This window comes from Ranitomeya variabilis, chromosome 1 (assembly GCF_051348905.1).
Source record: "Ranitomeya variabilis isolate aRanVar5 chromosome 1, aRanVar5.hap1, whole genome shotgun sequence".
NCBI classification, from domain to species: Eukaryota; Metazoa; Chordata; class Amphibia; order Anura; family Dendrobatidae; genus Ranitomeya; species Ranitomeya variabilis.
Window position 1 is genome coordinate 1,148,990,439 of NC_135232.1, and position 27,753 is coordinate 1,149,018,191.

The following is a 27,753-nucleotide window of genomic DNA, read 5'->3' on the forward strand; positions in this document are numbered from 1 at the left end:
CTGAACAACGCTGTAGCTGACTCCACTGGACAGACTCCATTCCTCCTTAACTATGGTCAGCATCCGCGGGTACCTGTGCCCATGGGCCCGTGTCTTCCGCCGACTCCAGGGTGGCAGACTGGGCTGTGGAGGTACGGGACATTTGGGACCGCACTCAGGATGCCATTCGGGCCTCCAAGGAGAGAATGAGGTCCTCGGCCGATACACATCGGCGCCCCACTCCGACCTTTGCTCCTGGCGATTTACTGTGGCTCTCCGCCCGTAATATCAGGCTGTGAGTTGAGTCCACTAAGTTTGCACCTCACTACTTGGGTCCTTTCAAGGTCCTCGAACAGGTTAACCCTGTGGTCTACCGTTTAGCTCTTCCGCCACGCCTGGGTATCACCGACACCTTTCATGTGTCCCTCTTGAAGCCCCTATTCATGTCCCGGTTTTCCGAGTCATCTGCCGGGACATTGGGTTCATCTTCGGATGATTACGAGGTGAACGCTATCTTGGGGTGCAAGGTGGTACGTGGCAAAAAATTTTATTTGGTGGATTGGAGGGGTTATGGCCCAGAGGACAGGTCCTGGGAGCCTGCTGAGCATATTCGAGCTCCGCAGCTCATTGCTGCCTTCGAACGTAGCGAGGTCCAAGGAGGGGGGGGTAATGTTAGGGGTCGAGATCCTGCCTCTGCACAGGGGGAATCTCGAGCCATCTCCGCTGCAGTCTCCCATCCTTCTCCAGCCGCAGTGGAGCCTGCTCAGCGGAGATGTCGGTCCCAGCGTGTTGCTCAGTCTGACTCTGTCCAAAGGGTTACTGCTGCTTTTCTAGCTTCTGCCATTAAAGCCAGTACTGGGCAGCGGCGAGCAGACGCTTTTGGGACTAAGTCCTGCTTTTCTCGTTCTGAGCATGCCCAGAGTAAGATCTCTCAGTGGATTATTAATCTCTCATCGAGGGTCACAGATCGAGGGTCACATGTTCAGATACTGCAGCTAAATCCATGGGTCCTCCAGGAAGGTCCTGAAGGTGCTCAGGCTCTGTAGCAGCCTCTCATTGGTCCTTCTAGGAAGGTCCTGTTCTTGCTGCAGCTATTTAAGGTTCTCATGACCGCACGGCCATGCGCTAGTATTGAATCAGTTTTGTGCATGCGCCAGTGTGGTCACATTTATGTGTGTGTTCAGGGACTCGGCTGAAATAAGCCCCTAGAATGCCGGCACCTCCGGCGAGGAGATTGTGTGTGTGGATCTAGGGCCCCGGCTGAAATAAGCCCCTAGAATACCACCGGCTTCTCCGGTGAGGGGATTGTATGTGTGTGTGACCACAGACTGCCTTCAGCTTGGCAGTTAGCTGTGAACTCCTGTGGAGTTAACAGGGCACAGCGTCTTGTTTCCGTGCGACTCTGTGAAGTAACAGAGGTCGCTTAAACCGCCATATAGTGTCGTCATTTGCTAGCAGCAGGTTCCTCCTGCACGGTGGACCCCAGGCTACGAACGCACCAATAATAACATCTATATTTAGAGCGTTCCGCTAGCCCTAACAGTGTGAGCAAAAGAGAATAGTGTCATACACGTCCTTTGAGGGGAAAGCGGAAGTTGTGGAGTACTTTTGATTAATGGTTAATCAATTACCTGTGAATCTAATTTCCTGTCTAAATTAGGTGAAATTGGCAAAATCAAATTTGTATAGATTCGCTGATGCCTATTTATGATATCTACAGCAAGAAACATTTAGTAAGTGCTATGCCCTTGAGGTTGGACATAGTCCTCATCAGTGGCTCACCTTAAATTCTCCAATCACTGATGGATCTTCAGCTTCATCTTGGGATCGGCCTCTATACAACTTGAATGTACGACAGAAGTCCGACAGTCCCTCATAGTCCTCTACATTCTCTAACTCGGTGTCCAACACCTGCCAGATAAAGGAAACCATTAAACCGAAGAACACACAATCCGCGGATCAGTAAAGACAGAAAGGGAAAGCCATCACTTGGCATTGGATCCATCTCCTGTTTCGGGAGAATGTCTGTTCATGGAACGTAAAGCATTATTGGTCACTGTGGAGAGGAAAGGGGCGGCTGTTATGAATAGATCCCTTACAATAGCAGTAGATTTCTCCCTACTGTCTTCAATATACCTTGACCTTCTAGATATACCTTGCTTAAGACATTTTTGAGACCATTCCATTTCCTTCGATGTTGCGTTATATGTCTCTTTATTGACACTATCTGGGACTCTTGTGTTATTTTTGTTCTGTACTTTACAACCAGGGCTGTGAGGTCGGTGTCATGGAGTTGGAGTACATTTTGGTGGAGTCGGAGTCGGTGTCATGGAAATTGAGGAGTCGGAGGTTTGGCTTACCAACTCCACAGCCCTGGCAGGGCTGTGGAGTTGGAGTTGTGGAGTTGGAGACCATTTTGGTGGAGTCAGAGTCGGTGTCATGGAAATTAAGGAGTCGGAGGTTTGGCTTACCGACTCCACAGCCCTGGCAGGGCTGTGGAGTTGGAGTCGTGGAGTTTGAGTTGGAGACCATTTTGGTGGAGTAAGAGTCGGTGTCATGGAAACTGAGGAGTCGGAGGTTTGGCTTACCGACTCCTCAGCCCTGTTTACAACTTTCTTAGGCTGCCCGATTTTTTTTTGTTTTTTTGAGGCTTTCAAAAAAATTAATGTTTGCAGAGTTTTTGAAGCATTTTGGAAGAGTTTTTATTCCTGAATAAGAAAAGCAGAGACTTCAACCAATAATGGTGGTGACAGGTCTCTCTATAGATAAGACCAGAAGCAAAGAGAATCATAACAAAGCATATAAAACTTGTAAATAACCAGTGTCATGGATAATACGTAGGGACCTGTAAAATCCTACAATGGTGCCCAATAATAACACTACTCGTATAGAAAGAAAAATCCCTTTGGGAGGGATAAAACGCAAAAATTGAGGGGTTTCAGTCACCGCTCCTCTCTAAAAAAAAAACAACGAGAGATTAAAACTATATGTATTCAATAAAACTGTGAACTTGTCAAAAAACAAGCTCCAATGATGGGAAAATAAACATTTTATGAATCTTGAAAAATGGTGCCATAAACCAAAAAAAGATGTTTTCACAAATTGCTCCATTTTTGTCACCAATGCTAGTTTGGTGTCACCAAAATTATACTGACCCAGAGAATAATATCGACAGATCACATTTACCGCACACTAAATACCGTAAAAACAAAACCCAAAAAACAATGGCAGAATTGCATTTTTTTTTCACCTCTTCACACCATTTCGAATTTTTCAGTTTTTCTCTGCATTGTGTGTTAAAATGAATGGTGTCATGAAAAACCCCAACCGGTCCTTCGAAAAGCAAGCTCTTATATATCTATGTCGAAGGAAAAAAAATGTGACTCTTGGAAGAAAGGAAGAGCCAAAATTAAAGATTGTCCGATCCTCTGATTGAGACAGATATAGTCTCCTATTTTGCACTAATGAGTGGCAAGAAAACCAAAACACCTATCTAGAGGTACATCTTGGGTTTGGCTTCCTATCCTCAGACATGGGGCAAGACCTTTAAGGAATCGATATTGACTTTGAGGATTGCGAATTCTAACAGATGGTACTTGTGACCATGTTGTCCTTCGCGTTGTAGAGGCTATTTATGTTTTGAAAAAAAATATTGTCAAAAATTCTCCTACAAAACTCACTTTTATCAAATTTACTGAGGCACACACCTCTTAATATATTTGATGCGTCTCTTGGGATGGCTGTGCTATGAACTGGGGTAACTTTTTGCTACAATTTTTGCCACTTTTCTGGCATCCATTGTAATAAATCTGTCCAATGGTGATTGACCACATGCCCTTTGGCCAAGCTCTGCCCAATGCTAAAAAAGTGTTGTGGCCAGTAACAAAATGGTAAATTTTTGTCCAAATACCGGTGCAAAATTTTGTAATTTTTGACCCCAGGAAACTGGCATTGAGAGACAAATTGTGGCACTGTATAGCAGCACTATATTACCACCATATACCAATGCTCTTGTGTAATATGTGTCATTTAGAGTTGAATGAATCGATTCAATGCAAATCACATCTGCGTAAAACTTTTAGGAATCAGCCAAACCCGGCCAATTTGAACAAATTGCCATTTGATTTCAGCAAATTGCAGAAAATGGCGAGTGATAATCTTACAATGCAGAAGATCCCACAAGCCATGATGATAGGCTCACATGATTTTGGGAACAGCTTCCTCATAATGCCTTGCAGCTATCACATTACACGCAATAGTACAGTCAATCAAGACTAATTATCAGCCACTATAAAAGCAGAGGCAGGGAATGTAGCAGCCATTTTGTGGCGAATCTGTATAGTGTGCTGACGTCAGAGCTCACAGATAAGCTTTAGAGACAGGGATAAAAATCGTTAAAAGACTGAAATAGCTGTACAGATAGTGTCTGAGAGCACAACAGGGGAAAACAGCTCCAATCTGGATATTCATAGTCATGAATAGTATGCTGAGGTCAAGTACTGGTTTGATACAGTGATAGGAGACCTCAGGGAACTACACGTATTCAGATGTACTGTGAATCGTATTATTGGGGAAAATTCAAAGTTAAAAAGTTTTGCTCATCTCTAGAGTGACTATTTTCTTTGTCCCATATAGCCATGCTGACGAAGTGGAGCAGACAAGTGCGTACTACACCTTGAAGGATGGGAGGACGGCTCCATATTGTGAGCTCAGCCATTACTAACCAGGTCATAGCTTTATAAAGCCCCCAGCGTAGCAGCATTTCTTCCAAACCCCTGGTCTGTAGACCCAACTGTAGAAAATGCGTTCTCTGCAGAACAGATCACCAATCTAAGCCCGTTAAGACTGCAATTAAAGATAAACATTACCCACAATGTTAATTGCAGTTCCAAACTGGGAAAAATCCAACAAAAATGGTTCAGAGGAAAAACAAGCAGAGCGTCAATGAGTTATAAGCGCGAGACATTCTAATAATTACGCCGTTTCCTTTTCCACACATTTTCTATACAGGGATTTGTAGCTGATCCAGAAAATGATTATCCTGCATGAGTAAATTACCAGCAGGGAAGGCCGGGGGAGCATCAGAGGCCAAGCGTAGTGCAAATGTTGTGACGTGTCCAAGTGGTCTACTAAGCTGTGCTCGGTCTTTGTGTGGTCAACAGACGACGGCATTACCAACACGCCGAAGGTTCCCACAATAATGCTGGAGTCTCCATTGCTTAAAAGACAATTCTAATTCCATAAAGCGCTCCACTGTTACAAGGGATTCGGCTGTATGTCACGGTATTTCTCAACACTTGCTCTTAGAAACCCTCTGACAGCGTCATCATTGGGCAAATAACTTGTCATCCAAGATCCAGACATAGTGACAAAAAATCAGTGTTCAGAAGTTAAAACAATATTCATTTCATCCAAATACATTGAAATCCAGAGAAATCCATACCTTTATCCATATATAAATTAGACTGCAAGTGCACTGGGTGTTGTAGGTGCACTTGCAGTCCACGGCTCCTCTTTAGCTCTCCCCAATCACTTGATTGGCCACAGTGTCACAAGCTGTGTCTGTGACCTTATCTGCAGACAACTGACTTTGTTTCCAATGCCACTTATGCTTCCAGTGGCCTCAGGAACTGAAGAGGAGCCGTGGACTGCAAGTGCACTTACAACACCCAGGGAACTCGCAGTCTAATTTACAGTGGGGAAAAAAAGTAATTAGTCAGCTACCAATTGTGCAAGTTCTCCCACATAAAAAGATGAGCGAGGCCTGTAATTGACATCATAGGTAGACCACAGCTATGAGAGTCAAAATGAGAAAACAAATCCAGAAAATCACCTTGTTTGATTTGGGAAGATTTATTTTGCAAATTATGGTGGAAAATAAGTATTTGGTCACCTAAAAACATGAAAGATTTCTGGCTCTCATAGACCTGTAACTTCTTCTTTAAGAGGCTCCTCTGTCCTCCACTCATTACCTGTTTGAACTTGTTATCCGTATAACAGACACCTGTCCACAACCTCAAACAGTCACACTCCAAACTCCACTATGGTGAAGACCAAAGAGCTGTCGAAGGACACCAGAAACAAAATTGTAGCCCTGCACCAGGCTGGGGAGATTGAATCTGCAATAGTCAAGCAGCTTGGTGTGATGAAATCAACTGTGGGAGCAATAATAAGAAAATGGAAGACATACAAGACCACTGATAATCTCCCTCGATCTGGGGCTCCACGCAAGATCTCATACCGTGGATGATGATCACAAGAACAGTGAGCAAAAATCCCAGAACCACATAGGGGACCTATTTGAAGACCTGTATAGAGCTGGGACAACCGTAACAAAGGCTACCATAAGTAACACACTACGCCACCAGGGACTCAGATCCTGCAGTGCCAAATGTGTCCCCCTGCTTAAGCCAGTACATGTCCGGGCCCGTCTGAAGTTTGCTAGAGAGCATTTGGATTATCCAGAAGAGCATTGGGAGAATGTCATATGGTCTGATGAAACCAAAGTAGAACTGTTTGGTAGAAACAAAACTCATCGTGCTTGGAGGAGACAGAATGCTGAGTTGCATCCAAAGAACACCATACCTACTGTGAAGCATGGGGGTGGCAACATCATACTTTGGGGTTGTTTCTCTGCAAAGGGACCAGGACGACTGATTCATGTACATGATAGAATGAATGGGGCCATGTGAGATTTTGAGAGCAAACCTCCTTCCATCAGCAAGGGCATTGAAGATGAAACGTGGATGACTCTTTCAGCATGATAATGATCCCAAGCACACCACCAGGGCACTGAAGGAGTGGCTTCGTAAGAAGCATATGAAGGTCCTGGAGTGGCCTAGCCAGTCTCCAGATCTCATTGACATGTACATTATTATCACTGGTTGCTCCCCCCCTCTAGAATGTAGCTCTTTAACATTCAATTTTGCCTTTAAGCAAAGTTTCAATTCTAGCCACTGACCATAGTTTAATGAAAATCGAAAATATATAAAAAGAAATAGCTGAATACTCTTTTACACAGTCCCAAAATTCTTTGGCGAATTGTAAAGGAGGTCACTTTTTCCAGAAGTATTTTACATTTCGCCTTTGTTTTCTTTTATCTCTTGGCTTCCATACTCCAATTCTTAAAAGTTTTAGAAAAAATGTAAATAAAATAAAATTAAGTCTTCAAATCTCTGTATTTAATAATCCGAGCCTTGGACCCCTCTGTATTATTGACAACAGTATAAAGATTTGGAGCCGGTGGAGACCGTGGACGACTCGTCTAGGCATCGCCTGAGTGACACTTTAATTTTTGATTTAATATTGAAGCTTTGGATTTTGACTCTCGGCCCGTGATACATTTTACACAGTTTTAGCCTCTGCTTTGTTGATTCTTGAAGAAGCGGTGATTGTTATTTTTTGTCTTGGAAGCTAAGCAAATGTGGCAGGCTTTCCAGAGAACGGGATGGACTGCGGCGGTGACAGCTCACCACCGGTAGCCATAATGTAATTATCAAGTTGTATATTCCAACAGCTGTCCCAGGTGCCAAAACAAATGATGGCCGAGACGTTCCAGCTTTTTCTAATTTATTGTGTGATCTCTGTAGCATCGTTTTGCTTGGTAGGAGCTGCTCACAAGATTAACATTGTGAGAATTAAGACAATAGGACAGATCGGTTTATTAAGTTTCTGCCTCTGAAGGGGAGCCTTAGGTGGGGTCCCTTAGAAGTCTCTAAAATGTGGACTGTGAATGTTGTGCCATACACACGTGCTTCCACTTATCTCCCAGGGCCATACAACAGCCACCCTAAGAAATGTATATAAATGCCAACAATAATATTGAATAGCAAAACCCATCTATTTTTCTTGGAATAAAAGGATATTCCCATCATATAAGTTGGTGGTAGCCCTTTAATTTTGCTATCTCCGAGCATGCTTGTCTGTGCCATCTGAAAAACAGCACTAACAACTGCAAAGTCTGCAGATGCCTAATGTTTCCATATCTTCAGAAAAAGCAAATAGTGATACTACCATGGCATGCCTATGCAAACTGCGTAAAGCAGCCGCTCACTCGCTTTCTAGTACTGCAGACGTGCTACTCAATCAGAGGACAAATGAATGGTCGTTGGCATGCCAGACATTTCTTCTACTTTTGCTACATACAGTATATTTCAAGTCACGGCCGAAAGTGGTGTCTCCCTTGAAATTGTTCCGGAAAATGAATTATTTCTTGCAGAAAATGATTGCAATTACACGTGTTTTGTTTATTTCCTTTGTGTGTATAGGAACAACACAAAAAAAAGACAAAAAAAGGTAAATTAAACCTTATTTCACACAAAATTGTTTGTACCTTTACAAAATTGTGGGCAAACAACTTTGTTTCAAGCATGTGATGCTCGTTCAAACTCACCTGTGGCAAATAACAGGCGTGGGCAATATGAAAATCACACCTGAAACCAGATAAAAAGAGAAGTCTCCTCAATCTTTGCATTGTGTGTCTGCGTGTGCCACACTCAGCATGGAGAACAGAAAGAGGAGAAGAGAATGGTCTGAGGACTTAAGAGCCCAAACTGTTGAACTATATCAACAATCTCAAGGTTACAAGTCCATTTCCAACAATCTCAAGGTTACAAGTCCATTTCCAGAGATCTTTATGCTCTTTTGTCCACGGTGCAAAACATAATCAAGAAGTTTTCAACCCATGGCACTGTAGCTAATCTCCCTGAATGTGGATAGATGAGAAAAATTAATGAAACATTGTAACGCAGGATAGTCCACATGATTGATAAGCATCTCCATTCAACCTCCAAAGAAATTGGAGCTGTCATGCAGGCTCGGGATGCATCAGTGTCAGTGCAAACTATTCGTCAACATGTGAATGAAATGAAACACTATGGCAGGAGACCCAGGAGGACCCCACTGCTGACACAGAGACGTAAAATAGCTAGACTGCAGTTTGTCAAGTTGTATGCGAGTAAGCCAAAATGCTTCTGGGAAAGCGTCTTGTGGACAGAGACCAAGATAGAGCTTTTTGGTAAAGCACATCATTCTATTGTTTACCGAAAACGGAATGAGGTCTACAAAGAAAATAACACAGTACCTACAGTCAAATATGGTGGAGGTTCAAAGAAGTTTTGGGGTTGTTTTGGTGCTTTTGGCACTAGGTGGATTGGCTGTGTGCAAGGAATCATGCTATCGGAAGAGTACCAAAGGATATTGGGTCCTAATGTAGTGTCTAGTGTCAGAAAGCTGAGTTTGATTCCTAGGTCATGGGTCTTCCAGCATTTCAATGACCTCAAACATACTTCAAGAAGCACCCAGAAATTGATGGAAACAAAGCGTTGGAGAGTTCTGAAGTGGCAGCAATGAATCCGGATCTCAATCCTACTGATCATCTGTGGAGAGATGTTAAAATTCCTGTTGGGAGACGGCACCTTTACATATGAGAGACCTGGAGCAGTTTGCAAAAGAAGAGTTGTCCAAAATTCCAGTTGAGAGGTGTAAGAAGCTTGATGATGGTTATAGGAAGCAATTAGTTGCAGTTATTCCAAAGGATGTGCAACCAAATATTAAGTTGAGCATGGCAACAATTTTTTCCAGCCCATTTTTTGAGTTTTGTGTGAAATAATGTCCAATTTGCCTTTTTTTCTCTGTTTTTTTTTGTGTCATTTCAATACACATATAGGAAATAAACCTGTGTATAACAAAATGTGTGTAATTGAAATCATTTTCTGGGAGAAATACTTCATTTTCTAGAACAATTTCAAGGGTGCCAATACTTTCGGCTATGACTGTATACACTGGAAAAATGTTGACCGCATTCCACAGAAACTAACCTGCTGAACTGTGTGTTCTATTCATTTATTTTTGCTCATCTCTCATCCCTTTTCCTTAAAACTGCTGTCTTAAACACCATACATTGACAATTGACAACATTATGTTGGCAAATGGATCTAGAGCTGTGATGAGCAGCCAGAGATCTGAAAGCTTCTAGTGATCACCCAGAAAGGATTAAATGCATTTAACACATCAGAGACAACCAAAATGTTCCAGGGTGACCAGTCAGGGACATCCAGAATGTTCTAGCTTGACCCAATCAGGGACCCCATATTGTTCTAGGTGGACCCAATGAGGGACCTCCATAATGTTCTAGGTTGACTTAATCATGGACACTATGTTTCAGGTTGACACAAATAGAGACCTCTATAATGTTCTAAACTGAGCCAATCAGGTACCCCCATAATGCTCTAAGCTGACCCAATTAGGGACCCAAAAAATGTTCTAGCTTAACCCTTTTCAGGGACCCCCATAATGTTGTAGCTTGACCCAAACAAGGACCTCCTTAATGTTCTATATTGACCCAATCAGGGACCCCCATAATGTTATAGTTTGGCCAAGTCAGGGAACCCCCTAATGTTCCAAGTTGATCCAATATTGAAGAAAAATCGAATGTCCTTCCAAAACTGCACTGAAAAGTGTGATTGTCTTAAAAAAATGGCCAGTAGGCCTAATATATAATTGAACTGAAAACTTCAGTAAATCTTGCCTGATAAGGGGGTGGTCTTCATAAAGAAGTGGAGAGGTTTCACAGTATAATAGAAGATTGGTTAGCAATACTCTAAGCTTCTACTCTAGCAGTTAGCATACTGCACGCTAAAAATTGCCACCTGGCAAATGTGGAAATTTTCTTACCTGAAGTGTGTCAAAGCCTTTATCCAAGTAAGTCCCACACTTGTCATTTTCCCCAATGGACGCGTAGAATTTGCTCCACCAGTCAATGAATTCTTCCTCCTGTTAAATAGAAAGAACAGAAGTCATTCAACTAATATTCTCAAAAGAACCGACAAGTGACGTTAACATAGAGAAACTTGACTTTGCATCACCAGCAAGGACACCACATGACCAAGAAAACAAGGATTTCCAAAATCGATCATTCCCACCACCATCAAGTAACCAAGGGTGTCTAAGCATATTTATTCCCAACACCATTAAGGAACCAAAAATGAAACCAAGGATTTCCATTGACAGTCAGAACACAATAAAGGAACCAAGGATTTATAAATGTGATTATTCTGAACACCATCAAGGAACCTACCTTTCCAAATATCACTCGTAACTTCACCATGGAACCAAAGATTTCATTGATAACTCCCAACACCACAAAGGAACCAAAGATTCCCAACAATAATCAACATTGTGTCAAGGGTCAAAGCAAAGTAATCAACCAGCAATTACCTTTGGTCAACCTAATCCTAGCAGGACAATAAAAGAATTGAAAACAAGACAAAATATTACATTTTTGTTCAAGATTTCACCTTGACAGAAAAAAAATGACAAAAATGGTTATATACTATGGATAAAATACTCAGTAAAAGATTATATCACGGAAAATGTTCTTGTTTCTTCACACCAACACATTACTCTGAAGCCAATGTAGATGTTTCATTCTTCCCAATGACAAATGCAGGGAAAGTCAAGGTCATGACTGCTAACATGGTCCCACCCAATGTTGGTGTCTACCTTGGCAGAAGACGTGTGATTTTATTCCGCCATATTAGACGGCCTGATAGGTCGTTACCGCAATATGACCTGTTTGTAATTAATTTCACATGTCCCCGCCGAGCTGGCAATTGGAGAGGTTCACACCTCAGCAAGGCATTGACGACTGGACCGATGTTGGAAAACTTAATCTGTGTTCCCATCAGACGGGATCATTCGGGAGACTAAATGTTGTGGAAATTGCCTTCAGTTCTTTAATATTAAGAAAAATTTATATTTCAACATACTATATATTTAGAGAACATTTCCATCCATTACTTAAAAGATGATTACATTAGAGTAAGATGGAAAAAAAAAAACATTGGGCAATGTTCATTATTCATTGCCGCTGAGCAAATTGAGCCAAAAGACCTGTTTTTCTCCCAACAGTTGAGGTTTCCAGCACTAACTGACATGGCACATCACAAAGCCAAGCTCTTTCAAGAATTATACCTACCTATTGAGTAGATAGCATATTGCTAGATCATGGTGGGACCTCATCTCTGGGACTAGAGGGATATACAGTGAAGAAAATTAGCACTGAAATCCCTCGAACACCCCCAACAACACACAGTGATGGCATATCCTTGCAGAATGCTTTTAAATGGGAATAATCCTTTTTTGGTCTTACTTCCCTTCAGGACCAGAGAAGTTTTGGTCTTCAAAAATTATTCTTTTTAAATTGTTTACTTGGCATTCCTCACGGAGTCTTTTTTATTCAATTTGTAACGAACGCATTGGTTTTGGAGTCCTTCAAATGCACATACATGATACCTATCACCGCGTAACCACAAAACAATACTTAGCCAATGACATTGACCATTATGACCTGTACTGACCAGTTACTTTGTTGCTACAACCTACGAACATTACACATTTGTATTTGCTCGTCCAGAGACATGTAAATGGCCAAAGGTTAGGATTGTTGCCCTATATTTCGAATTTGGCACTCAACAGCACCTAAGGCACATGTCCTGTTTGCTTCACCCTTGCATAACTTTTATTAGAAGACAGATATGTCTTGGACAAGTATTGTTCATAAATTTCTGAGAGAATTCGAGAAATCTGTCACGGCAAGGGGGCACACTAGGTGAGGTGGATCTTCTAAGCCCAAGGTCTGGGTGGGCACACAGGCGTTGCTGCAGCAAGCAGGTGAGGCATGTAGGACACTGATATCAGACAGGAGACCTTTTAATATGCCTAGGTAATGAACACATGGAAGCTCGCCAGGCCACTTGCACAGCCTGATGTGCAGTACCAAAAAGCCTAGCGGACTGGGCTGAGGGACGCAAAGCGTGGACCGAGACAGGTATGCAACAAAATTGAAGTTAGAAACAACAAAAATTGGACTGTCTGAAAAGGACCACTCAGTACTACATGCTGCTGTGCTTTCTGAAGGTTTAAAATGCCTAGCAGCTATTGTGGGTGCGATTCCAGAATGATTGACAGCTTTGCTCACTAATGAGTGAACCCGTAAAGATGGTGCTTAACAGCAATAATTGCTGCGAGCAGTGAACTCACCATTACAAGGGGTAAGGATTTTCATGAAGACACCCTCTACCTATTGCTCTTTTATGACATATGGACATTGGTTTCAGTGGCTCCCACTATGGGGACTGTGACTCACACATGCATTATGTGGTCAGTCATTCATTTGAGTTACTGAAAATTCATAGCTATATGTGGAATTGCTGATCACAGAGAGCATAAACTCTCAGGGAAAAAAATGGGAAAACATAAGACCTCCCAAACTTCCGGAAGAGTTGTCAAACCTCCCAGAGATCAACATTTTCAGAAAGTTGTCAATGCCTGAGGCCAGGAGGTTCCATCATCAGACATAGACCTAGAATCTCCATTCACATTTTTTGGGGTGTGGACAATGGATAAGAGAAAGGTAGGAAGCAGGCATGTGTCCAGGCTTCATCAAAAGGGCACTGATAGCTCCCAGTAAGCAGCTCAGAAAACGGTATGGTTTAGAGGCATAATAGAGCTCTACTAGATTCGCGAGCCAAGTTATGAGAATTATAAGTATTGATGGTTAAATCTGTAACTTTGAGGAGAGGGGAGAGTGTATGTAAACCAGCCCCTTTAGTGATGTAACAAGCCTGCAAGTATAAGGCACGGCACTCAACCCAACCTTCAGTCTTGCCTGAGGAGCTGCTACAGCAGGTCCCTCTGATGACATTTAGCTCCGCCCTCCGGCCTGGTTAGCTGAAATGATCTGAGCACATGTGAGTGTTACTTTCTGTTTTAATCCCTGTTTTTTCTAGAATTGCTGTACATACTTTAAATTGTCTCATATTGTAAAATCTTATATACCTTTTATAAACACTGCCTAATCTTTTATGGAGTAAAATATAATAATTACTAGCTTCGTTTTTCTTGCTCTAAAATGTACCCTAAGTCTTCTGAAGTTAATTAAGCTACTAATTTGGGTTGGCTCTGAACCGCTCTGTGGAGAAATCTGAGCTGGTGGCTGCAAAGTGTGTTCTGGGCTAGGCAGGTGAGCTGGCAGTGACGGAACGGGGTTTTAAAAGCTATTGTCTGGCTGTGGCCTGAGCATTTATAATTCCCTCGCTGCAGCGTGCCTGCTAGCCAGTCCACAGTGAAGTGGCCCAATCTGTGACCAATTATCCTAGGTGTAGTTCCCTGACTGACCTGAGGGTAAGGGGGCACCGGAGAGCTGCAAGTTCCGAAGCAGAACTGGAAAGTGGGATATACATAAATCCCTGAAGTTCGTGTTATGTTGTAGCAGCAGTGGGATAACTAAAATAATCCCCTGCGGTAAATTGGTAGGTCAATAGCCTTGTTGGTGTTTTCATCACATTGTAGCAGTGGTGGGATAACTAACATAAGCCCCCTGCACATGTGATAGCCATGTGCTGGCCAAAGGTCACCACCAAACCGTGACATATTGTAATAATTATAGGGGATAACTCAGGAGACTCTTTGCGTGGAACAAGACAACTACAGGACACAGTTTTATAAGTGGTAAAGTCTAAATCACACGGTGATTCAAGCAGGTGCAGAGAGACACTCAAGTCCACAACACTTGGTGCAAATAATAAACACAGCTTAGCAGTCTATAGGAGACTTCAGAGGAAAATGCAATCAAGCAGAAAGTCTATGAAGCATAGTTATTCTTGAGGATACTTGACACGAATAAATCCTTGTCTTAGTCCAGGCACAGATACATATGCTTATTAGGCAGTTCAAATCATATCTTAGCTCAACCAGGGAGGCCTGGTTAATAGTCTCAGGTTATTGCAAAGCAGAAACAGCTTACATGTCCAGCAAATGCAGATGGAAGAAAACACTAACAGCAGATGAAGGAGGATTACTGGAAACTTGTGTATGCAGCAGGAACTCAGAGCTGAGTAGCAGGATCATCACACAGGTTCACAGGAGCAGGTATATAGCCAGGGAGTCACCAGAGGTCAGGAGCTGGATGCAAGGCAGAATACTCTAGCACAGACTGAAGGCTGGGGTGGAGTTTTATAGCAGGAAGACACAGTGCACATGAGACCAAAGACGCCATCTTGGAAAAGGGCAGTAATGCACAAAAGGTAAAAAATGTTCAGAGTCCTGACACATATTGGTGGCAGCACGGTGGGATTCGTGACAGTTTGCATCAAGAATTTGTTGAAATTCCATTGAATTCATTCTTCCATAATGTTTCCCATGCCATTGCCTGCACCATATCCCCAAAGCATGATTGATCCACCCCATGCTTAATGGTTGGCGAGATGTTCTTTTCCTGAAATTCTGTGCCCTTTTTTCCCCACACATACCTTTACTACAGTGGCCATATAGTTCTATTTTATACTCATTAGTCCACAGGACTTGTTTCCACAATGCATAAGGCTTGTTTGGATGCTCTTCTGCACACTTCTGATGCTGAATTTTATGGTGAGGAAGCAGGAGAGTTTTTTTTCTGATGACTTTTCCATGAAGGCCAAATTTGTGCAGGTGTATCTGTACCGTAGATCAATATACCACAACTGCAGAGTCTGTTAAATCTTTCTTAAGGTCTTTTTCAGTCACACGGGTCATCCTAAAACCAGCTTTCATTGATATATTTCTTGGTCTTCCAGACCTTATCTTGACCTCCACTGTCCCTGGTAATGGCCATTTCTTAATTACATTTCAAACTGAGGAAAGGGAAACTTGAAAATGCTTTGCTATCTTCTTATAGCCTTCTCCTGCTTTGTGGGCCTCCACCATTTTCATTTTCAGAGTGCTAGACAGCTGCTTAGAAGAACCCACGGCCGCTGTTTTCTGGCACAAGGTTAAAGGAGGCTGAGTTTTTATAAAGCTTGGAAATTTGCATCACCTGGCCTTTCCTATTAATGATAGTAAACAAGCCATAAACATAACAGGATAATTAAGGTCTGAAACCTCGGTCAAAGTTATCTGAGCACACAGCTCTCCAAGGGCATGCAAACTTTTGAATTGACCGATTTTCCTTATTGCAATTTTTAAAATGTAAAAAATGTAATATATATATATATATATATATATATATATATATATATATATATATATATATATATATATATTTTTTTTTTTTTTTTGCCTAAAATACAAATGAAATGTGTCGTCTTTAAGTTTAGGCCTTTTACAGATCATTTCATTTTCAAATTGCTTAACTGTTCACAATAACAATAATTTTGACCAGGGGTGCCCAAACGTTTACATGCCACTGTATAAATATAAGTAGTGACCGGTTGATTGAGATACATGGGGGTTACTCAAATTTTGGGCTGCTGGATGTATGTGTATGGTAAACTTTGGATCACCTGGGGGTACACCATAAGTAGATATAGCCTCATTTGCAAATAGAGCCTTATAGAAGTATGTGTCCAGGCAAGCTCCGATCATCTACGGCATCAGCAGCAATAACATTAATCCAACTTTAACTCTTTTAGCACTGAGACATGGTGAAAATCCCGGGACCCTGACGTCAGGAGGAGCTGCTGAGGAAAATCACATTTCACATGGTGATAAAGTCCAGGATCGGCACATTTCTCGTCGGCAGTAATTTCACATTTCTGCACAGATTCTGCTGCGGATTCATGAAACGTTCCTACAAATAATGATGTCTATTTTAGTAATCCGCAGAATTCCAACATGCTGACCTCATGGAGAAAATCTAATAGAGGCTTATTGGATTTTTCACTTGAGCCGGCCGTAAGGGACTTTAAATTAACGTGGTGAATAGACATTGTTTTCAATGAGAGGTTCACATAAATTACATTTCATCATCCCCCAGCCACAGTCAGAGGCGGCGGTGGCCCCCTTGGGTCAAGCTGGGTCCCCCCATGTGTTACTTACCCACAACATCTTCTGCAGCCGTAAGTAAAGAAAAGATGTTAGATCTGAGTCCAGCTCCCCCTTCCCATACATGCAGCACCCCAAACATCGCACATATATAGTCCCCCATCCCGTACATGCAGCTCCCCAAACATCCCACATATATAGTCCCCCATCCCATACATGCAGCGCCCCAAACATCCCACATATATAGTCCCCCTTCCCATACATGCAGTGCCCTCACACAACCAATACATGCAGTGCCCCATTATGCTGCTGAACTGATGTACCTAAACTTGTGTGATACTATCTTGCTGAGCTCATGTATGTATTCCTAGGTGAATTTGGGCTTCTGTGTTGATGTATCCAATCCCATGTGAAAACGTGCTGCTGATTATTTCTATTTAATCCTATCATGTGGGACACTGTAGGAAGAGCTGCTGTATCTAAGCCAATTAGGTGGTACAGTCCTGTGTATCTAAGCCCTTCATCCATAATAATATCCTGTGTGTCACGGATTTAGAGCGACAGAGAGGAGCCAGAAGACCGCAGCATTTGATTTCTCCTACTCCTGAGCTCTTGGAAGCTTTCCTGCATTAAGGCTCTCAGCTGTTCACTCTTAGCCATTCCATCTCCTATACAGTATAATCTGGGCCCTGGCTAGCACTTATTGCCAGAGATAGCTTCTTGCTGCATGGTTAGGAGATGGTGAGTTGTGGTTGTTGTTTGAGAAAGCGTTTGGAGGATTTATCTGACACTGTTGCTAGGTTTTGGGTGTGTGTCAATTCCCCTCTTTCTCCTACTTTAGTTTCACCCCGTCCTCCACTCCCCAATGTTTACCTTTGTTGTTTCTGTGACTATATTTGTATGACTGGTATTTTCCTTTATACCTGTTTGTATTACCTTGTTAGTCTGGTTAGTATATTATGGCACACTACTACTCCCCTCTTCTCTGGGTGGTGGAAGGGTACCGACTGAGGGTGGATTAAGGAGCTAAGGCAAGGTACGTCATCACCATTAGAAGTATTCCGGGGAACAGGGCGAGCTAGGGCGCTACTAACGTTTGGGACAGGGAAAGAGCCCCTGGTCCCAGGACACCCAACAACAGAGTCCAGACACTGTGTGTATCCAGTCCTCTCATTTGTGATAGTATCCACTGAGAAACTGTATCTAGGCCTTTAAGGTCTGGAGCACTGGAAGATATCGTCATAGGCATAAGGGGCATTATCGCTATGTAGAGGCAAAATGGAGGTGCTGTTAATGTATGTGGTGTTTCAACCCCACTGGGGTATTTATCACAATGTCGTTTGGTACTTGAAGTGGAAGGGATATTTTTGAAGAAGAGTTGCAGTTACTGTGTAATCTTGGTTTCCTTGGTGCTCCCGTGCCTGTTTGCTGGGTGGTGCAAACATAGGCGCCGGAGCGTCGAGGAAACCAAGATTACATAGTAACTGCAACTCTTCTTCAATTGTATCCCTTCCATTTCAAGTGCAAAACGACATTGTGATAAAGACCCCAGTGGGGTCGAAATGTCCTTACTTTGTCTCATATTTCAAAGTCACAATTAATTTTCTTTGTTCGCATGAAATAAAGAAACTTGCAACACCAAGAAACAGAGTGTGCGGTCAATCTTTCTAGCCTTGGTCGTGGAGTCTTAGCCCCCCATTCTAGCTGCCCCTCGACACTTTGACCGAGTGCACGCCAATCTTCCAGCAACTAAGTGTATGTGGTGTGACAAAGTCACAAGTGTATGTGATGTGAAACCAGAGTAGTTTCCTCCAGCACACTATGCATTGGGAGGGTAAAATTAAAGTTACATTATGGGCTGGTTTTAGTGGACATTCATAGAGCGGGTGGGAGAATGTCCACTGTATCTCCCCCTACAGAGCCTAGCACTGCTGTGTGCTAACAGGACCTGTGTGATGTCACAGTTATGTGTTCAGTCACATGGGGGAAAGAGTCACATGGTCTGAGACTTAAATCACTGGGCTCTAGAGCCAGTCTGGATTCAGGTAGACTGGAGGGAGGCTCTCCAGTGGTTTTGTGTCCTGAAGAGAGTCTGTAGCTGTATTGATACACAAATGCGTATGGACTGTGTTGCAGTGTTTTGTTTTGTTGTTTTCTGTCTTAGCCATAAAGACTGAGTTTATTTTCCCTTCTCGTTGGTTTATGCTGCATAACAATAAACCAACCGGAGATTTAAAGAGACGGTGTTCCTATTTTCTACCTCGGTATACCGCCATGTAAGTTGAACTACCACAAGTGGTGTTTTGAATGAGGTCAATGTTCCGGGGACACAAGCACGAGTAGCAGTAGCGGATAAACCGCATGTCCTGGGTAAAGGTGGCCATAAGCCAGGAAACGTTTTAGAGCAATGGCGTGCACACTGAAAAAAGGTACCAGGTGCAGGCTGAACTTAGAGTAAATCCAATAAAATCATAAATTCGAAAAAAAACAGCCGCACTCTAAATCTGGATTTTCAAATGCGTATCAAAGCAAATATTTATTGGGATCACCACAGTAGAACATAAGGGTATTGAGGTAACGTTTCGACCCAATAGTGGGTCTTTTTCAAACCTCACTTAAAGGGGAATAGTTAACAGAAGGAAAAACCGCAGTACGGGATACTACGATGTAGGCTCCTGGAGACAATAATAAGCTTAGACGACAGGGATCCGGAAAGGCACGGGTAAAGATTAAGGTCCCTATGGAAACTGCACGTTCGGATTGCCAAGTTCCCTGTGGTGCTGTTCCACAGGGAACTTGGCAGTCCGAACCTGCAGTTTCCATAGGGACCTTAATCCTTACCCGTGCCTTTCCGGATCCCTGTCGTCTAAGCTTATTGTTCTCTCCAGGAGCCTACATTGTAGTATCCCGTACTGCGGTTTTTCCTTCTGTTAACTATTCCCCTTTAAGTGAGGTTTCAAAAAGACCCACTATTGGGTCAAAACGTTACCTCAATACCCTTATGTTCTACTGTGGTGATCCCAAAAAATATTTGCTTTGATACGCATTTGAAAATCCAGATTTAGAGTGCGGCTGCTTTTTTCGAATTTATAAGCCAGGAAATGACAGACAAGATGGAGGACCTGATTAAGCATTTGATGAACACGCAGCAGCAGTAAAAACAGCCGGCACACCAAGAGACAAGTAAGCTGCTTATCCAGTAGATGCAACAGCAACAGAACCACCAACAGGATTAGTTTCAACAACAGCAGTAGCAGATCGAGTTGCTTGCCGAGGCGGTTCATGGGAGACTGAAAGCCCACTCCACAAGTCCTGGTGTAGGTGACGACACTTATGTCCGGAAGGCGGTAAAATGAGCGATGCAGAAAATGACCCTGGGTGATGATGTAGAGCATTTCTGACTGTTTTTGAGTGGGTAGCGGAGCAGGAGAGACTGCCACCAGACCAGTGGGCGGAGGTTCTGGCCCCCTATCTAACCCGCGAGCCCCAGAAGGCTTATTCTGAGATTGTTCTGTTTGCTATTGGGTATTGTGGTTCAATAAAGTGTTGCCACGCTGTTTTACCCTAATCCTGTGTTATCTGTGTAGAGTATTGCCCACCAAGATAGAGCGGGCATTCAGTGGTATGAGCCCTGGTCCATGCAGTCTTGCTAAAGGCAGCCGGGCCAGTGGACGAGAGCCCCCTCTAACCTTGTTTCTCCACACTCCCAAATGTTCAACATGCTGCATCTGGTGCAGAAAAGGTTGCAGCCAAAGTCTAGATGATGGAGCGGGTTGTAATGGACAGATCTATGTACTCCCTTACAAGGCCGGTACAGACATGGGTTGCCTAGGGGGATCCCCAGAATGACCTGGTGGCAGATTTCTTTCTACACCGTACATAGGCTGAAAGCTGCCAATCAGTGACTGGGGATGATTAGAGCACGAGGCACAAGAACCCTAGTCCTGTAGAGATAAACTGCTGATAAAATACTGATTTTAATGAAACAAAAAACAGCCCAGTAAGTGACATCACTAGAATCCTGGTCTCTGCCCCTACATAATGCTGCTCTGAGATTATATAGCAAAAAAAATGGTGATAGATTCCCTATAATTTTGGTTACTGCTGTTTTTCACAGGGAGTGTTGAGAGTTATCTGCAAAAACAGGGGAGGTCTGGAAAAGTAAGTGCTCACCTGCCTCCGGAAGTTCACAAGTTGTAACGTGTCTTCTATGATATGTGATATTCTCTACTGAGTCCTTGTATCTGTCATGAATATGCAAGCCTACACAGGTCTGCTACATCTCCTTGGCTTCGCACTAGCAGACTCCAGCCCTGATCCCCCCTTGCAGCTTTCGCCCCTCTTCACAGCTGCATGTATGTGTGACTCCACTTCTCCCTCTGTCCCCGGCTGTACAGCTGTAATGTGAAACCAGTGTGCTAGCAGCTCTTGTTGGTTAGTTTTATGGCTCTGAACTGGTTGAAAGCAGCCTACAACCTCATGGCCATCTCTGTCTAGTATAGTGTTCATTTTAAGACCAAATATATTGGCATCGATTAAGTGAGATAGGGAGAATCTTACATTTTTGGAATGTGCATCAGTAGAGCCACCACACAGTGATTTTTCTAGGTTCCAGAACCAGCAGAATCTGGGGAATGGATTTCTACTTAACCAGGTCACACATCTACCCCATGTTTAGACTTAAATGTAAGCTAATCTAGTGAGAAGACATGTCATCCTTTTGTCGCCCCTCTACGAGCTTCCCCCCCCGAGAGCTATGTTTAATAGAAGGTTTTTCAGAACTTTCCAAGGAGGGAATATCCAGCCCCTCAGTGATGTCATGACAAGAGGGTATAAAATATTGAACCTCATTTTAGGAGTGGTCTTTTGCCCAGGAAGTCAGCTAACAGAAGCTCTGCAATCTGCTCTTCTGCATTGTGATGTGTCGCCCTTCCCCCCACCACATGGCTTGCCATTATCTGAGATGGCTGTGATTTTCTTCTTTAATCCCTTTTATTTTGTAATTGTTCTGTACATACTGTGATTGTCTCATTTTGTAATATCGTTTTGTATACTTTTGCAAACACTGCCTAATCTATTTGGAGTAAAAGCTACAACATTTACTAGTCGCGGTTTCCTTGCTATAAAACATACCCCCAACGTCCTCTGAAGTAAATTACGCTACTGATTGGGTTGGCTCCTGACCCGCTATTAATCATAGTAATAGGAGCTAGTGGCGGCGAAGTGTCCTGAGCTTTTGGGGAAACTGGCAGCGACAAACGGCGTTTGATAATTGTATTTCCCGCCTGAGTGGGAGTACTTATATTGCCCTCACTGCAATGTGCCCAATAGCCAGCACCTAGCAAGGCAGTCTTTCTGTTGACTACTTACCCTAGGTGCAGTTCACTGACTGACCTGAGGGTAAGGGGGTGCCAGAGAGCTGCAAGTTCCAAACCGGAACTGGGAAATGGGATATAAATAAAACCCTGATGAAGAACTGGGGTCAACCAAACACTCCCGGGTTATGACATATTGGTGGCATTGGTGGGATAATAAAAAATATCCCCCCTGTGATTCATGACATAGTGGTGGCAGCAGTTGGATAATAGAGCATTAGTGATCAGGTTTCAGCAATCATTCCTCTCACTAAAAACTTGCACGGTTTCTTGCGAGGACCCTGTGCAATAAGTTTTGGAGAACGAACTCAGTGTTTATTAGTCCAGAGACAATACTGTGTATATACAGCGATTACCCCCTCCCCTACTCTTCATTTTTCTGTCCTATCTTTTATTTGGCAACCATGGATATGCTGGGAGAGGCCTATTATAAGCAGCAGATCAAGAACACTCTTATTGCCCTGTGCACGTCGAAGCAGATTGACCCAATGGGCAAAAACAAAAGACAACTGGTCGCAGATCTGGTGCAACTTGAAGAGAGTCAGGACCATGCCCAGAGCCCAAGGGAGGAAGAAGCCAGCCAAAGTATGGACGTTACTGAACCAGAGGTCCCACTGGTGCAGGCTGGCCCTACTCGCAGCCAGGGTACCGTGGACCGCTATCTGGAAGTGGCTCTAAAGCAATGAGCCACAGACGATACGGAGGGACGTCTGCAGCTGATCCAGCAATACCAAGAGAGATGAATGGGAGGCAAAGAGCTGAGCACCAAGCGCTGAGCGGGAGGCCTGAGTCACCAAGGCCCAAGCTGAGCGGGAGGCCAGAGCCGCTGAGGACCAAGCTCGGAGGGACCATGAACTGCGGATGGCCCAACTCGCAGCAGTATCATCTACCACGCGGAGCAGTGAGTCCAACAACGCTCTGTCCTTTAAAACCCAGCTAGAGCATTTTCTTCTGATGGAAAAGGACAGGGACTTGGACATTTTTCTGCGGGCATTTGGGAAAGCCTGCAGACAGTACAGGCTGCCTGGGAATGAATGGGCCCAATATCTAACCCCAGGCCTCAAAGGCAAAGCTCTGGAGGTGTTTGCTTCTCTCCCGTCAGGCCAAGATGGTGACTATGAGGCCATCAAGCAGGCCCTGATAAAGAACTAACAGCTCACTCCTGAGGTTTACCGCAAAAAGTTCCGGAACCTCCAACATGGCCCACAAGACAGTTATAGCGATGTGGTGCATGGATTCAGGACCCACTTTGACCAGTGGATCCAAGGACTGTCAGCGACCACCTTTGATCAGCTGTGGGACCTGATGATCAAAGACCAGTTCCTACATCTTTGCCCAGCTGAGGTACGACAGTTCGTGATGGACTGAGAGCCAAAAGATGCAGACAAAGCAGCGCAGATAGCCTACACCTATGAGGCCAACCGTAAACTGGATGTGCCGAAGCCAGTCACCGCCAGCTGGAGAGGGGGTAAGCCTGCAACCAACCCCAGTGCCCCTGCCAGCTGACTCACCGGAGGCCCTGTCCCCTTTGCCAACAACACCAGGCCTACATCCGACCCTCGCAAATGTTTTTCCTGCAATAGGACTGGTCATATCAGTGCCACGTGTCCGGAAAAGCATAAGAACCCCCAGCCAAGCACTCAGGGCCTAATGCAGCAGTCCTTTTGGTGGGTGGGGCAGTTGGGAGGGGCTGTGACAATGTGCAGCATGTCACCATGGGGAGCCACATTGCTAGAGGCCTCAAGGACAGCGGGGCTGAACGAACCCTCATCCGACCCGAACTGGCGGCCCCTGAAGGGATAATTCCGGGGAAAACCCTGACTGTCACCGGGATTGGGAGCGTCCACTGTCCCTTGTGGATGGCCCGGGTTTTTATAGATTGAGGTGCCGGGAGCGGGGTGAAGTAAGTGGGTGTCATGGGGTCCTTCTCCAGTACCACACAATCAACAGAGCCAGGGAAGGATGAACAATCCCAAGACCTTTAATTAGGCAAAAATACGAAAGTTCCATATACGATCCACCACACAAAGGATAAAATAGTCCAGAACACGAATGCAGTTCAGTAACAGGATAAAAGTCCAACAATCCAGCAGAGGATAGTATAGTCCATATACTCTTCCTTCCCTCTGATATGCTGTGTCCACATCATCATTCCACACAGGACTGATTTCTCAGCTCATGTCCTCCCCAGCCCCCCTCCTTATGTCCAAGCGTAGTCAGACAGGTTGGGGTGGTTTTCAGGCCTCCCAGACCTGACAAAGGTGCCTTGGGTAATAAGGCACTACAGGGGGTCATTGTTTCAACAGGCTAGTTCAACATGTCATTAGCATTCCCGTACCTCTGCGTGCACTTGGCAAGAAATTGCTCTATAAGGAACGCCTGTATAACATCTTCCACAGTAAAGGCGTTTTCTGCTTCCAGCCCTCTCCGACATGCCTGGGACATCTTATGTGCATACATCCTAAACGATCCCCCCGTAGTGCATGGGAGGTCTCGGAACTTGGCCCTATATGAGTCTGGGGTGATAGCATGGTAATCCAGGATAGGCTGCTTTACAATGTTATAATCCCGATTCCGCTGTGAGTCAATGGTTCGGTAAGCCTCCGCCAGGCTACATTTCAGGAGTCCCACTAACAAACGCATCCAGCCAGAGTGGGGAACCTCCATCACAGCACACTGCTGCTCAAAGTCCTTGAAGAACCCCTCCACATCTCCAGAAGCCTCATCAAATGGCTTAAACTCTGTCCGGGTGATCCGTACAGGCTTCCGGATCGTGGGGTTCACATTCCACATTGCGTTACTCCCTCTTTCAAGCTCCATTGCTTCTTGTCTCCGCTGTGCCCAGCGGGCAGCCACCTCCTTGTACTCATGAGAGACGCCTGGGCCCAGAACCGCCATCTCTTCTTCGTACCACACCACCCACTGGCTTTTGGGGTGGGGGTCCTCGTCTCCAGTGCTCGTCCTTCAGACATATGGGAGGAGGTGGCTGGGCTGGCACCCACCAGTAGGTCAATTAAGGCCTCTTTAGTCAGTCCCTGGTAGTTCAGGCCCAGGTCTCTGGCTCTCTCTTGTAAACTGAATACAGTCCAATTTCTGTACTCACTCTGTGGGTGGTTCTCCATTAGGTTATGCTCTGTTGATCTCACTGCTGTCACCAGTTGTCACGGGGTCCTTCTCCGGTACCACACAATCAACAGAGCCAGCGAATAATGAACAATCCCAAGACCTTTATTTAGGAAAAATACGAAAGGTCCATATACGATCCACCACACAAAGGATAAAATAGTCCAGAACACGAATGCAGTTCAGTAACAGGATAAAAGTCCAACAATCCAGCAGCAGAGGATAGCATAGTCCATATACTCTTCCTTCCCTCTGATATGCTGTTTCCACATCATCATTCCACACAGGACTGATGTCTCAGCTCATATCCTCCCCAGCCCCCCTTCTTATGTCCAGGCATAGTCAGACAGGTTGGGGTGGTTTTCAGGCCTCCCAGACCTGAAAAAGGTGCCTTGGGAAATAAGGCACTACAGGGGGTCATTGTTTCAACAAGCTAGTTCAATATGTCATTAGCATATTAGCAAACAGGTTTATTCACTGACCCTGTGAGAAGACAACAATACAGTACTGATATCAGATGGCAACCACAGTCATTCATCAATTAGCAAATAACTCCTTCTACAAGAGAACACCATGAAAATAAGTGAAAGAGAAATATACACAAAAATGATACCCACATAGCATATCACACCATCACAGTGGGGTTGTCCGAAAACTTGCCCACCGACGTTTTGTTGGGGACTGATTTGGGGAGAATGTTTGCCTATTATGTCCCTGACCCCCTACCCAATCCGATACTAAGGGTGATGCTATTGCTGAGGATAATGATGTGAAATTGCACGTGTTACCTGAGAGTGATTTACCCGATACTGCTTTAGCTCATAATGATGATGATGTAAATGTGCATGCGTTACCTGCTAACCATTTATCTCCTAATGACGATGTGCCTACAGCTGCAGGAGTGCTCAGCCATGTCATTCTGAAGGGTGAGATGGCTGAGGAACCCCTAACAGGAGCAAGCGATGGTGCTAAGGGAAACGGGGAGATGCATGGGAACCGTTAGGAAGGTGATGCCGTGCAACTGACCAGTGGCACAGAGGAAGGTAACTGCCCCATATATAGCACTACTCCTGAGGAAATGAGGTTGGATGGGGAGGTAGAGCCAATAGCAGCGCCAGCTGATGGGTCTATGAAAATCCCCAGGGAGACAGCCTACGTAGCTGCTCTCACCCGCAGTCAGAGTGCCCGGAACACAGATAACGTTCTGCCTTCTGGACCCTCCTCAGTCACAGGGGTGACTGAACCGGAAATGGACCCATAGCAGGTCTCAGAGGGTCCCCGTGGGGAAGGGACCCTGACGTCACTTCTGGCTGCCACCTGCCAGGAGTTTCAGGCTGCTCTCCACTCAGATGTGAGCCTGGAGACCTTGAGACACCTCAGCGAGACGCCCACCTCCGTGACTGATAAGGAGAGAGTGTTCTTGGAATGAGGGAGGCTGTAACGGGAGACAGTTCCCAGTAAATCCCAAAAGGAGTGGTTGAGGGAAAGAGCTGGTCATCCCGTACTAATTTAGGGGTGAGTTGTTGCGAATTGCCCATGAGATTCCATTCGCTGGACACTTGGGGATCAGCAAGACTAAGGCCCAGCTGTCTCAACACTTCTATTGGCCCAAGATGGGGACAGATGTGACAAACTACTGCCGCTCCTGTATCACCTGCCAGAGTGGGGAAGTCGGGACCTGCTCTTAAGGCTCCCCTGATCCCTTTATCAGTGATAGAGGAGCCTTTCCAGTGGATCGTGGTGGGCATTGTGGGCCCGCTGGCCATCCTCAGCAGCTCTGAAAAGCAATACATCCTCACTGTGGTAGACTATGCTACCCGGTACTCGGAGGCAGTGGCTCTGTCTTCAACTAGGGCGGATACGGTGGTGGATGGAATGTTGGCCATCTTTTCACGGGTAGGATTTCCCAAGGAGATGCTTACTGACCAGGGGACCCAATTCATGTCTCGCCTAATGGAGGCTCTCTGTAAGAAAATGCAGGTGAAGTGTCTGGTATCGAGTGCTTATCACCCCCAGACCAATGGTTTGTGTGAGCACTTCAATGGTACCCTTCAACAGATGCTAAGAATGCTGGTTGAGACTCAAGGGCGCGACTGGGAGCGGTACCTCCCACACCTGCTATTTGCTTACAGAGAGGTTCCGTAGGCCTCAACGGGGTTCTCCCCATTCGAGCTCCTGTATGGCAGGCGAGTTCTGGGACCCCTTGGGTTGGTAAGGGAATCCTGGGAAGAAGAGCCGAACCCTTCAGAAGTGTCCATCGTGGAGTATGTCATGAGCTTCCGTAGCAAAATGCAGACCTTGACTTAGTTGGTGCATGACAACATGACGCAGGCTCAGGCTGACCAGAAGCACTGGTACAACCAGAACGCCCTGGAGCGGACCTACCAGGTAGGTCAGAAGATGTGGGTACTGGTCCCCGTACTAAAGGATAAGCTTCAGGCAGGCCGAGAAGGCCCGTACGTCGTACACCAACAGC

General features: G+C 44.7%; 1 protein-coding gene across 3 annotated transcripts in view; it reads right to left on the reverse strand.

Annotated features, from left to right (window-relative positions):
• Window positions 1-27,753, reverse strand: part of DYSF (dysferlin) — a 441,189-nt gene that overhangs the window by 49,893 nt on the left and 363,543 nt on the right. For 2 of the 3 annotated variants that reach the window (XM_077280346.1, XM_077280345.1), the window contains 2 exons: window positions 10,654-10,752; window positions 1,762-1,890 (listed from right to left, as the gene is read on the reverse strand). In XM_077280346.1, the coding sequence (XP_077136461.1) occupies window positions 1,762-1,890; window positions 10,654-10,752 (228 nt within the window). Of the gene's footprint in view, window positions 1-1,761; window positions 1,891-10,653; window positions 10,753-11,056; window positions 11,078-27,753 lie in introns of all 3 variants that reach the window. The other variant, XM_077280344.1, reaches the window with a different exon arrangement.